The sequence below is a fragment of the Castor canadensis genome, chromosome 1, assembly GCF_047511655.1.
Source record: "Castor canadensis chromosome 1, mCasCan1.hap1v2, whole genome shotgun sequence".
Lineage (NCBI taxonomy): Eukaryota > Metazoa > Chordata > Mammalia > Rodentia > Castoridae > Castor > Castor canadensis.
The window spans coordinates 51,326,384-51,338,772 of NC_133386.1; the positions used below are offsets into that span (position 1 = coordinate 51,326,384).

At 31.9% G+C, this 12,389-nt stretch overlaps 1 protein-coding gene across 16 annotated transcripts in view; it reads left to right on the forward strand.

Annotated features, from left to right (window-relative positions):
* Positions 1 to 12,389, forward strand: part of Rev3l (REV3 like, DNA directed polymerase zeta catalytic subunit) — a 172,848-nt gene that overhangs the window by 79,323 nt on the left and 81,136 nt on the right. For 15 of the 16 annotated variants that reach the window (XR_012448984.1, XM_074076494.1, XM_074076587.1 and 12 more), the window contains 6 exons: positions 515 to 609; positions 1,836 to 1,940; positions 3,005 to 3,089; positions 3,175 to 3,326; positions 8,743 to 8,862; positions 11,960 to 12,197. Coding sequence is in view for 15 of the 16 variants with exons in the window: in XM_074076494.1 (XP_073932595.1) it covers positions 515 to 609; positions 1,836 to 1,940; positions 3,005 to 3,089; positions 3,175 to 3,326; positions 8,743 to 8,862; positions 11,960 to 12,197 (795 nt within the window). In the remaining variant the exon portion in view is untranslated. The remainder of the gene's footprint in view (positions 1 to 514; positions 610 to 1,835; positions 1,941 to 3,004; positions 3,090 to 3,174; positions 3,327 to 8,742; positions 8,863 to 11,959; positions 12,198 to 12,389) is intronic. The other variant, XM_020168699.2, reaches the window with a different exon arrangement.

The window sequence follows — 12,389 nt, forward strand, 5'->3', positions numbered from 1 at the left end:
ATATTCTGGAATTGTTCTTATAATCATACAGTAGACCGTTGATATCCACAAATGGTCAGGATGCATAGAATTCAGTACAGTACTGTACTGCTTGATTCATTTTCCCCATAGTTGCCACACAGCTTCCACTAAAGACATGCTGCCTTTGAACAAATCTAGAATTATATCTTTATAACTTTAGTCAAGCAGATTAACGTGCCCTTTTTGGCTTGGGAGATTACCATAACTTTTACCTTGCTTTTGGGACACCATTTGCTTTTTGGAGACATATTTTCACAAAATTAAGGAAGAACAGACTGCAATGGATCTCAATAAAGTTGTCAGCATAATAGATTTTATATTTTTCTCATCCTGTTTTTTTAGTTTTATGTACACAGGATCAATTATATAAATAATTTTGAATGAATATCATGTTTTCTGGTTACCACATAAACATGAGTTCTTGTGTAACTAAGAAAAATCTTACAAAATTTCCTTTAGCAGAGTTGTGTTTTTTGATATTTTTTCATTACAGCTCTTTATTACTGGAAGGAGTTGAACCACAGAGTACCTGTGAATTAGAAGTGGATGCTGTAGCTGCTGACATCTTAAATCGGTTGGATATTGAGGGTATGCATACAATTATTACTATGTTTTTGATGGCACGACAGGTTGAACTCAGGGCATTGCTCTTGCCAGGCAGGCTCTCTACCACTTGAGTCACACTTTTAGCACCACAAAATTTTTTTTTTACAGCAAAGATTTTTTTATTCATACATTTATTTGTTCTTGTTGTTCTGAGGGTACATTGTGACATTTACAAAATTTCTTACAATATATCATAGTTGAATTTATCCCCTCCATCATTCTCCTTTGTCCCCACCCACCACAATTATTCTTAATGTATATTTTTATTTGTAAACTTAATGACAAAGTGGTTCTATTTCTAGGGTATTTAGATAGTATAGAATGATGCAACATGTTTTAAAGATTGCTTCTGTATTTCTGATAATATAGTAGTGTGTTAACCAGCTTTCCATCACTGACTAAATACCTGAAAAAATCAATTTAAAGGAGGAAAGATTTATTTTAACTCACAATTTCAGAGGTTTCAGGTCATGGTTGGCTATTTCCATTATTTCTGGGCGTATGATGATGTAGAGCAAAGCAGCTCACCTCATGTCAGCTTAGACGAAAAGAGAGACAGAGAGAAGGGGACCTGAATAAGATACAGCCTTCAAATGCATGCCCCCAGTGATCTGCCTTTTCCAACTAGGCCGCACCCTTTAGCAGCTATTCAGGGATGAAATCTTGAATTTACTAATCCATTGATGAAGTTAGCACCCTCATGATCCAATTGCCTCTCACTAGCACCACCAGCCTGGAACCAAACCTTGGATACATGAGCCTTCAGGGGACATTTCATATCTAAGTTATACCATATAGTCATTATTTTTCCATTTATATTTTTATTCATATGACCATGTTTGCATATATATGAGACTAAAGTAAGTGTGACATTAAATAAAATTAACCAGTATAAAATAACTTAATATACTGTGCCTTGTAATTTTTTGATCTTCAGATTATATACCAAAGGAGAACACTTAGATCTTTTGTTGGCTATTACCAGATGTCTGGATTTTACTCACTTGCTGGGTTTTAACCATTATAAAGAAAACGCAAAAAAGTAGTAATGTGATAACTGTAGGTTGGGATAGTCTGTCCATTATAGTACCCAAATTAATTGTTGTTCTTAAAAGGAAATATTTATCAAGAAAATGTTTGGGTTTATTTTTTAAGCAAGAATTTTTTACTGTGACCTTTGTAATTCTGAAGTTTTGTTGTGATTACAGCTCAAATAGGTGGAAACCCTGGTCTACAGGCCATATGGGAAGATGAAAAGCAACGGCGAAGAAATAGAAATGAAACTTCTCAAATTAGCCAACCTGAGTCACAAGGTATAAACCAAACAGTTCTCTAGTGATTTTTTTTTTTAAACTAAATATTTTAGTGAAAAAAATGTAGTTGTTGAATTTTCCCTCCTATGCTACATTACATTTCAAATTACCTTTAAATTTTCTGTGTATTTTTCCTAATGTTGTACAGTAGGATAATTTTGTACAGTAATTTTTCTTATCTCTGTAACTGTCTCTAAGTGTCACTTTTTGTCATCTCTTTCCACAAGAAGTTGACATCTCCATCTCTGACCTTGGTTTTCAGTGCACCTTGTCCTCTTGCCCTATTTTTGTTCCTTTTTAATCCTGTAATACATTGTAGCCTTCTGTATTTTCAAATGTGGTATTGAAAAACATGAATTCTCACTTAGAAATATGTTCAGTTCATTATACTTTGAAAATGTACTCCATGAAATACTGCCTCCAAATTATTTTATGGGAATGTCACAAACTGTCACTTTGATCATCATGTACAGCTGTGAGAAAAATACCAATCTATTATTAAATGTTGCTACATTCAGTAAGAATTTGAGAGTACTCAAATGAATAATAAATAAATAAATACCATGAATACAACAAAATTTTAAACATACAGGTAAATGTATAAAACACAAAAACTATGTCTAGTTAAAAATATGGTGTCATGCCTCTGGTGAAGTCCAATTAAAAAATTTAAATTTTATTGTAATGTCTAGGGTATCAAAAATGTTTTGGTAAAATTTGACTGTCTTTTATGTCATTTGGATATACTATATTTTACAAGGGGGGAAGTTTCTAGTTGCAGGGTTGTATGATACATTTTTAGATAGTTTACAGTGTTTTTCTGTTTTAGATTTAGGTTATAATTATAGAACTTAATCATGCACTGACTGCAAGTGCTTCATTTTATAGCTTCAGTAACAACTATTTCTCTTTTGTTTCGTTCTATAATAGGACTACATTTAGGTGGTGTTATATGTGTCAAGAAAAAGATAGTTTCTATCATTTTTAAAGCTGCTTTAAGAGAAAGGAAAATATATTTCATTCATTTACTATTTATATTTTTAATGTTCTTTTAAAATTCATAGATCATAGGTTGGTGCCAGCAACAGAAAGTGAAAAAAATTTTCAGAAGAGACTTCAGGAAATTCTCAAACAGAGTGATTTCTCTGTGTAAGTGGTTATTTACTATAGATCTCAGAACTAATTTTATCTTGTTTGTTATCTAGTTTGTTATAAAGGATATGTTTTAATTAAGCAGAACATTATCAGGATCTATGGACTATAGCGATGGATCCCAGGAGTTCTCTGCCGAGTTAACCTTGCACTCTGAAGTTCTGTCTCCTGAAATCCTTCAGTGTACTCCAGCCAATATGATAGAAGTCCACAAAGACACAGAGTTGAGCAAAGGTGAGACTGTCTTTTCAAGTATACACAAAATACTCTAACTGACATCTATGTATCTAGCACTGAGATATTAATACTTGATTGAGCTTGCTAAGATTTTTTTTTTTAAAGAAACAAATAAGGATATGGCAAAAATTCTGTCTCCCATTCATTTATACCCTTTCTACTTCTCTAAAGGTAAGCACTATGCTGAAGTTGGTACAAACTGTTACCATATATAATTTGTGTTTTTTATATATGTATTTCCACAGTATATACTATTGATTTAAGTCTTAAATTTTATCTAAATGGTGTCCTATTTGGCATAAGTTAAGCAACTTGCTTTTTCCATTCAACATTATATATTTTAAGCAACTTAATTGAGCTGTACTTTAGATAGCATAAAATTCACTCATTTTAAATATATAATTAATCCATTTTTTATAATAAATTTACAGAATTGTCCAAATATCTTCATAATCCAATTTCACAACATTCCCTTGAGCTCAAAGGATACCTTGTGTTCATTGGCAGTCGTACCCATTCCCACCTTTAAGTCCCAAATTACCACTAATATACTTTCTTGTCTCTCTACATTTGCCTTTTCTAGATATGTCAAATAAATATTTGACATATATTTGAAAATATATATAACATATATGATATGTAATATGTTTATATATAATATATATAATTTATATGTATTATATATATATAAAATATTTGAAATAATGCAATGTTTAGTTTTTTGTATCTTCTTTTACTTAGCATAATACTTAAGGCTTGTCCGCATTATAGTAACTGTCAGTATTTCATTTCTTTTTATTGCCTAATAGTATTACATTACATAGATATACATACTTTTGTTAATCCAATTATCAGTTGACAAATATCTGAGCTTTCACATTTGACTTATAGCAATAATGGAACTATAAACAGTTAAACATATAACTTAGAGTTATAAAATATTGGAAACAGTAGCAAATGAAACCAGTTTGAGAGTAAACTTCACTACAAAGATTACTTTTGTTTACAGAGAGAAAAAATAAAAACAGAGTAATGCTCCTGTGAACATATCTTTTTGTGGATATATTCGAATTTCTCTTGAGTGGATTGGAATTGGTAGATCATGTGGTAAATTTGTGTTTTTTAATGATATGAAAACTGTTTTCAATAGTGGCTGAACTGTTTTATGTTCCTACTAGCATTTTGCGAGGCTTACTGTAGCTCTGTTTTCACTAATACTTGGTATTATGTGTCTTTTTAATGTACCTATCATAGGGTGTATGAAAAGGTATCTCTCTGTGGTTTAATCTTCATTTCTGTCATTGCTAAAGATACTATCTTTTTATGTGAACATTGTAACTTTGAAATTTATTTTGGCTCATTCATTTTCGCTGTTGAATAGTATTCTACTTCAAACTGTAGTAACAGTTCTCTGTGTCTCTCAAGTATTAGATAATTTTCACTTTAGCGGATTGCTATATCTGCCTTCTTGTGGCTTTGTGCAAGAGTTACTCTATGAAACACATGTAAGGGTCATTTGCTGGATGCTATGAGCATCTGTTAACGGTGTTTCTATAATGTATTTAGCCTCATACGTGATTGATTAATTAGAGAATAATGAAAGTTTTACTCATTATCACTTGTTTCATGTGCAGATTTCCTAGGCAAGAGGAGCCTCAACATTTGGTAGTGTCAAATAATAGATAGAAACTAATAAGTACAAAAAATTCCTGCCACTCTGATTCTTTGAAATAGCATCCCCTTATTTTAATCTGCGCTTGATGACTGCCAATTAGTTTGAGTATCTTTAAAGGCTATGCAGGTTTCTTTATCTGAGAATTGCTTATTCCTGTTCTTTGCTCATTTTCCATTGGGCTGCCAGCTTTTTCTCATGTAGGAATTCCTCATATTTCATAGATTGACCCTTTCGCTGTTATTTATTATAGAGACATTTTCTCCCATTGAGACTTACGCTGTTCTACAGCATCTTTGAGAAATCTTAGCTTCATTTTCCAATATTTTCTTCCTTTATTAAAAAAAATTCTTATATTTAGTGTTTTACATGTCTTTAATTTTAATGTCAAATTTACCAATATCTCCCTTTATGGTTTGATTTTTGTTGCTGGTTTATGAATCCTTCCCTATCTTGATGTAATAAAAGTTTTCTCTTAAGTGTTTTCCAAAAGTTTATGTGTGCTTACACTTTATTTTTTTTTTCCCATTTAGGCCTTCTTTAATTCATCTGAAATTTTACTTATATAAATAGTAATGTTCTGATTATGTCATATGCCCATGTGTATAAGTTGCTAGTGTGTCACCACAGTTACTGAAAAGGGTTTTTGTTCTCCATCATTCCCCTACCTCTGGTCCTCTGTATTAATATTGTGCTGCTTTGATTGCTGTTGATGGGACTGGGGTTTGAACTCAAGGCTTTGTGCTTCTAAAGCCCTTCAGCCACACTTCCAGTCCATTTTGCTCTGATTATTTTGGAGATGGGATCTCATGAATTATTTGCCCATTCTGGCCTTGAACCAAGATCCTCCTGATCTTAGCCTCCCAAGTAGGTAGGATTGCAGGTGTGAGCCACAGCATCTAGCTATTAATTATGATTCTTTATAAGATCTCGTCAGGGAATGTGTTTCTTTATTCAGCTTCAGAATTGTCTACTCTTGATCCTTTAAAAACAAAACATCTCTCCAATGTTCATTTAGGATCACATTGTTTTATTTCTGTGAATAACTCTGTTGGGCTTTTAAAGGAAATTAATTGAATTTATAAACTGGCTTAAGAATGTTTTTCTTTTTATAACAACTAGGCTATAACTATGATATAGTTGTCATTTTACTTGGTCTTTCATGTTTTTCAATAGTTTTGTAATTCTTTCTAAAATTGTGTCTTTTGTTTTATATACTCCAAGTACCTTTTAATTGTTTTATCTTTCAAAAATTATATTAATTAATTGCTGATTTAGTGAACTTTACTTATTTTTATACATCTATCAGTCATCTGGGGAAGGAGGGGCAATACTGGCACTTGAACTCAGGGTCTTGGCTTTGTGCCTGCTAGTCAAGCACTCTACAACTTGAGCCATGGTCTCAGCCCTTTTCACTTTAGTTATTTTTTGGGTTGAGTCTCACATTTTTCCCAGACTGACGTTGGACCACCATCCTCCTACTTAGCCTCCCAGAGAGCAGGGATTATAGCTATGAACCACCCTGCCTACCTTGTTTGTTGAGATTGCTTCTCACTAACTTTTTACTTGGGCTTACCTCAAACTACAATCCTCTGGATGTCTGCCTTCCAAGGAGCTGGAATTACAGTTTTCATCTTTTACAGCAACTGTTATCAGTACTAACACTTTAGATGTATCTTCTCTTAGATTTTTCAGTGTATTGACTCATCATCTGCAAATAACTCTTTTTATTACCATCTTTTCCATGTTTATTATTTTTTCTTCAGTCTTAATGCCCTGCCTAAGATCTCCAGGATGATGTTGAGTAGAAGTGTTCAGACTTTTTCCTGACTTTAAATGGAATGCTTATATATTTCATAAAGTATGAGATTTACCCCAGGCATGGTTGTGCTCATCTGTAATCCCAGCTACTTGAGAGGCATAGGCCAGGAGCACTGCAATCTGAGCCTGGCTCTGGGCTCAAACCTTATTCAAACAATTAATTAAAGCAAAAAGGGCTGGGGCATTGCTCAAATGATAGCACACTTGCCTAGAAAGCCCAAGGCCATGAGTTCAAACCCCAGTACTGAAAAAAAAAAGTGTATGAGATTTTTCTACACGTTATTGGTAGATATACCTTAATCAGGTTAATATCCCTCCTAATTCTTGTTTGCTTAGATGTTTGTTGTAAGTATTAAATTAAGTTTTACCAAATAGTCTCTTCTGAATTTATTGAAATAATTTTCTCTTTTGCTTTATTAATGTGGTGGATTACATTAAATCAATTTTTATCTTCTAAAATTAAACTACCCTGTATTCCTAAAATAAATCCTTCTTAGTCACATTTGTATTTTTTTAAGCATTGATATATCTACTTTTCTAATATTTTGTTTTAAATTTTAACTTTTTTAAATAATTGAGAAAGGTCCCTATCTTGTGTCTTTAAATGAGTTGTAGAGCTTTCCCTTTTTCAACACTCTTCTTGAGAACTTCTGTTATATTGAGATAATATGTTTCTTAAGGATTTAAAGATGTCATCTGTTAAACCATCCAGACTTTGTACAGTATCAGGTTTTTTTGGTTGGTGAATTTTTTGTATAAAGGAGTAGGAGGTAAAAAGGGTAGAGTAAGCCTCTCATTAACTTTCCATATTTGTCATACACCTAGTCAAGCTTTGTATTTCTGCTTGAGTCAAGTTTGGTCATTTTTTTTTCTAAGAAATTATCCATTTTATCTGATTTTTCCATGTTTTGGGTATAAAAGTCATTGTATTTTTTTAGTATCTTTTACCTTTACTAACCTTCCCTTTTATTACTAATGTAATTTACTTATACCTTCTTAAAATTTGTTTCGATCATTCTTTTTAGTCTTATCTATTTACAAACCAGGTTTTGTTTTTATTGATCCTTCCAATACTTTCTGTTTTAGAATGAGCTATTTTTCAAGTATTTTTTATGTATTTGTTCATTTATTTTGATTAAACATTCCTTATTGCTCCAGCTATATCTTGAGGTATTTGACCTAAAAATATTTCTTCATGAAGATTTAAACTCCAAAAATCTCAAAAGCACTTAGCTGTTAAGTCTGATTAGATATCTGAAGCAGGAAAGCAGAACTGTTTTCTAATTAGCTATTATATAATTGTAATTTTTTTGTGTGTACTCTCTTCCCCTTACTACTATGTGCTTTTTATTCTCTGTCTCTTCCTTGACTGGATTATAGTACAGGATTCATTTTATCTTTTTTTCTCAAAATTATTGAATCTCTCTGTGCATTAAATCCTCTATAAATGTTGAAAGACTAGTTTTAGATAATGAGTAAGAAGCTTTTTGAAAAATATGCACTTAATATATGAGTTTGTTTTTGAATTGTAGAGATTAAAGAATTTGATTATACAAATAATAAACTTTTTTCCCTTCCCCACTTTCTATAACTTACTATACGGTGATTTTGTCAGAGTAATGTAACTCTCTGTATATACTAGAGAAGCTCAAAAAGGGTGAAGAGATTGTAAATATTTCATGATCTGTGAATTTAGAGGCTATTTGTTCTGTTTTGTTTCTTATTAACCCCTGTGACTGGTTTAGATATTCTTGTGACTCTCTATTAAGTTTCATTACATTTTTTTTTTAGTATATATCACTAATACATCAAATTTTTAAATAGGCTTACAATGTAATGCTTCCTAATTTACACAAATTCTAAATGATAAGTTTTAGATTAGGCCATTATTTTAATGTTTTTGTACTCTGTTGTCTTAAGGTCACATTAGACATAAAGTGGAAGAAGCACTCATTAATGAAGAAGCAATTTTGAACCTCATGGAAAATAGTCAGACTTTTCAGCCTTTGACACAAAGACTGAGCGAGTCACCAGTTTTCAGTAAGTAACAATGCTACCATAACTATTCAGTGTTTTAAATTGGTGAAAGCGAGTTTAAGAGGGTATTTTTTTCCTTTTGTTTTAAAGAGAGTAACATTTCATATTCAATAAATAGGAAATGAAAATATATTTTATGTTGTCTGCACAGTGTTTTCTGAACAATAATTGTTAAATAAAATAATTTCTTTTTTTAAAATTACTTTGCAGGACCACTGTATTGCTGAAGCATCTCTTTTGAATTAATGTTCTCTAAAGTGAAGTGCATTAATAAAACATAACTATTTCTAGTGTCTTTGCATCACCCAAAATGCATTTTCATTAGTATCATAAATTACTTACAGATTTCTTTTCAACAATTTAGTCTAACTTACTGTCACCTTTTGCAGAAATTTATTTAACATTTTGTTGTGAAAAATGAAATATCATTACTTTGTGCCTTTTATTTTATTGGCATAGTTAATTTTATGTTTCTTTCCTTCTTTGCTTTTCAGTTTTAAATTTTTATAATATGAAATGTGATCCCAGATTCATCTAATGCACTCTCTATGTTAGTTACATTTTCATCTGAATGGAACATAAATTGACTGATTTTGGACAATACCAAAATTATTGTGCATGCTAATATTTCAAAAACATCTTAAGCAGCATTAGGGAAATTTGTTCTTTATTAAATGAGTGGTCACATCTATAAAGAAATCATCCTAAGACCGTATCAAAAAATTAATATGAGGTTCATAATCTAAATTATTCTATTTCTAAATAAATTAATATATATCTCAAAAGTATTTTCAAGTACTTTCTAATTATTTTAAAGCATAGTTAAGAGAGAAACATAGAAAAAGGAACTGAAAAAGAGATGAATGATATATCTCTATTTTGTTATATTAGTCAAATATATAGTGTATCATTAACAGATATAATTCCACTCTGCCTAAGTTCCAAATAATACAGTCTCAATGTTATCAAATATTTGAGTGTATAATTCAGGAAGCGTAAAACTAATCATAATTCTAGGTTTAAGAAGCAGATGATTGCCAAGCTAGGTGCCAAGGGACATACCTATAATCCCAGCTACTCTGGAGGTGGAGATCAGGAGAGTCATGGTAGCATGTCTATCATCTCAGCTATGTGTGAGGCCCTAGGTAGATGATCTTAACCGGAGGCTGGCCCTAGGCAAAAAACAAGACCCTATCTGAAATATAACCTAAAAATCCAAAACAAAAAAGAAGTAGATCATTGCCAAAAATAGCTTTTCAAAGCAAATATTTTCATTTTTTTGTATTGCATTTGGTTATATGACTGAACCAGATTCTTTTTTTATTATTATTATTCATATTATTGGACTGGGAGTACATTATGACATTTATAAAAGTTCTTACAATATATCTTAGTTAAAGTCACTCCCACCATCATTCTCCTTTATCCTCCTCCCCCCATTCTTAGAATAGTTTCAGCAGGTCTTATTCTCTTGTGCCAGATTTACCTAATTGGGACATTTCATGTAAGTAGAATCATGTATAGAGTTTTGCTTCTGGCTGCTTTTACTTAGCATGATGTTTTCAAAGTTCATCCTTGTTATAGCATGTATCGAGACTTCATTTCTTTTTTCCTGTTGAATAATATCCCACCATCTAAGTAATACCATGTTCTATTTATCAGTTGGTAGATATATGAGTTATTTCCACTTTTTTTTTGCTATTTTGAATATTGCTAATTTTTGTGTAAAAATATTTTGAATATTGCTACAAATTTTTGTGTAAAAATATTTTCCACTTTCTTGAGTATATGTATAGCAGTGACCCAATTAATGGATTATGTGGTGTAAATATAGGACCGAACCACACTCCATTTTTCTTGTGCTCTCACACCATAACAATCAAAACAGAAGACCAAATGTCTGGGAGATTTTCCCCACATAACAAGCTAGTAGTCATTTCTGCAGTGAACACTATCTAGATATCCTCTAACTAAATTCCAACATGTGCCTGGAGACAGCATCAAATTTCACATGCTAAGAGTTCTCCTTTCCTTAAGATTCCCTTAAGATTGCCAGTTACAGCTGGGTTTTGTGGTCCCCAGAAGCTAGTGTGTGTTTGGCTACCCAGAAGCTCTCAGAACTCAGTACTTTTGAGTTTTTATGGACATATCATTACGTGGACGTGATTGATGAAATCATGAACAACTCAACTCTTAGCCCTTCTCCACTCCTCCTAAAGGTTGGAGGATGGGACTCAGATTCTCAACTCTAATCCTGCCTTGGACTGTCTAGTGACCAGCTTCCCATCCTGAATACTTAGGGGCTATCAATCATTAGATCATTAGCATATAAAAAGATACTTGTCACTTTAAGGATTACAGGATTTTAGTAGTTGTATGACAAGAAATGGAGAAAAAGACAAATACATTTTTCAAAGAATCACAAAGTATAACTTTGTGTTTTAACATTTTAGAAACTGAGAAATGGTTGTGCTATTTTACAGTCTGATCAGCAGAGTGAAGGTTCCAATTTCCTTACACCCTTCCCAGAATTTAATATGATATATCTTTTGTATTTTAACAATCCTAGTATATATGATATGTTTTTATAAATAGTACTGTTAACTACTATTAAATCTCTTCTGTATTTTTCAACTACAGGGATCCCTTGACTATCCTGTGAACTAAATAAAGCTTTAAATGAAGGTGTTTAAATGTATACTTTTAAGGCAATTAATTAGCATTAGTTCATATATTTATTATGTTTTATTTTTATTCTGAACACTTGTGACCATACTTTGTTTAGTGACCTTCCAGCTTAACTAAGAGCTTGGGCAGCTTGTTAAAGTGCAAACTCCTGGGCCCTACTTCAGAAATTCTGATTCAGTAGATGTGGGATGGGGTGTGAGAATCTTCTTTTAAATGAGGTCACTAAATGTTTCTAATGCAGGTAGAGATCAGACTTTAATAGGAGAGTGCCGTGAACACCTGAGCCTCTACATCAACTATATTCTTTTAGCTTGTGTCAACATCTGTGGTGTTATTTTATAATTGATCTCATTTGTTGAATTTTTTAGGAAATTTAAATTATATGTTGGTGATTGTTTCACTTGTTTTATAGTGGGCAGTAGCCCTGATGAGGCTCTGGTACACCTTCTTGCTGGTTTGGAAAATGATGGATATCAGGGGGAAAGAAGTAGGATGCCATCACCATGTCATCTTTTTGAACATATTAAAAATCCCCAAAATAGTGATGATGAAGAAAACGAACCACAGATTGAAAAAGAAGAAATGGAGCTTAGTTTGGTGATGTCCCAGAGATGGGACAACAATATTGAAGAACATTGTGCCAAAAAGAGGTAATTTATTAGTTATTTTACTAGTTTCATTTTGTCATCATCACTCTTCTTTAATCAGAAATTATTTATTACTGTTCCTCATAATATAAAATACTTTATGAACTAAATTGACTTCTTTTAAACCCTTTTCGATAGTGGCTTTTTTTTTCATGTAGCATATATTTCATATTCCAATCAAAATAAAATTTTGCT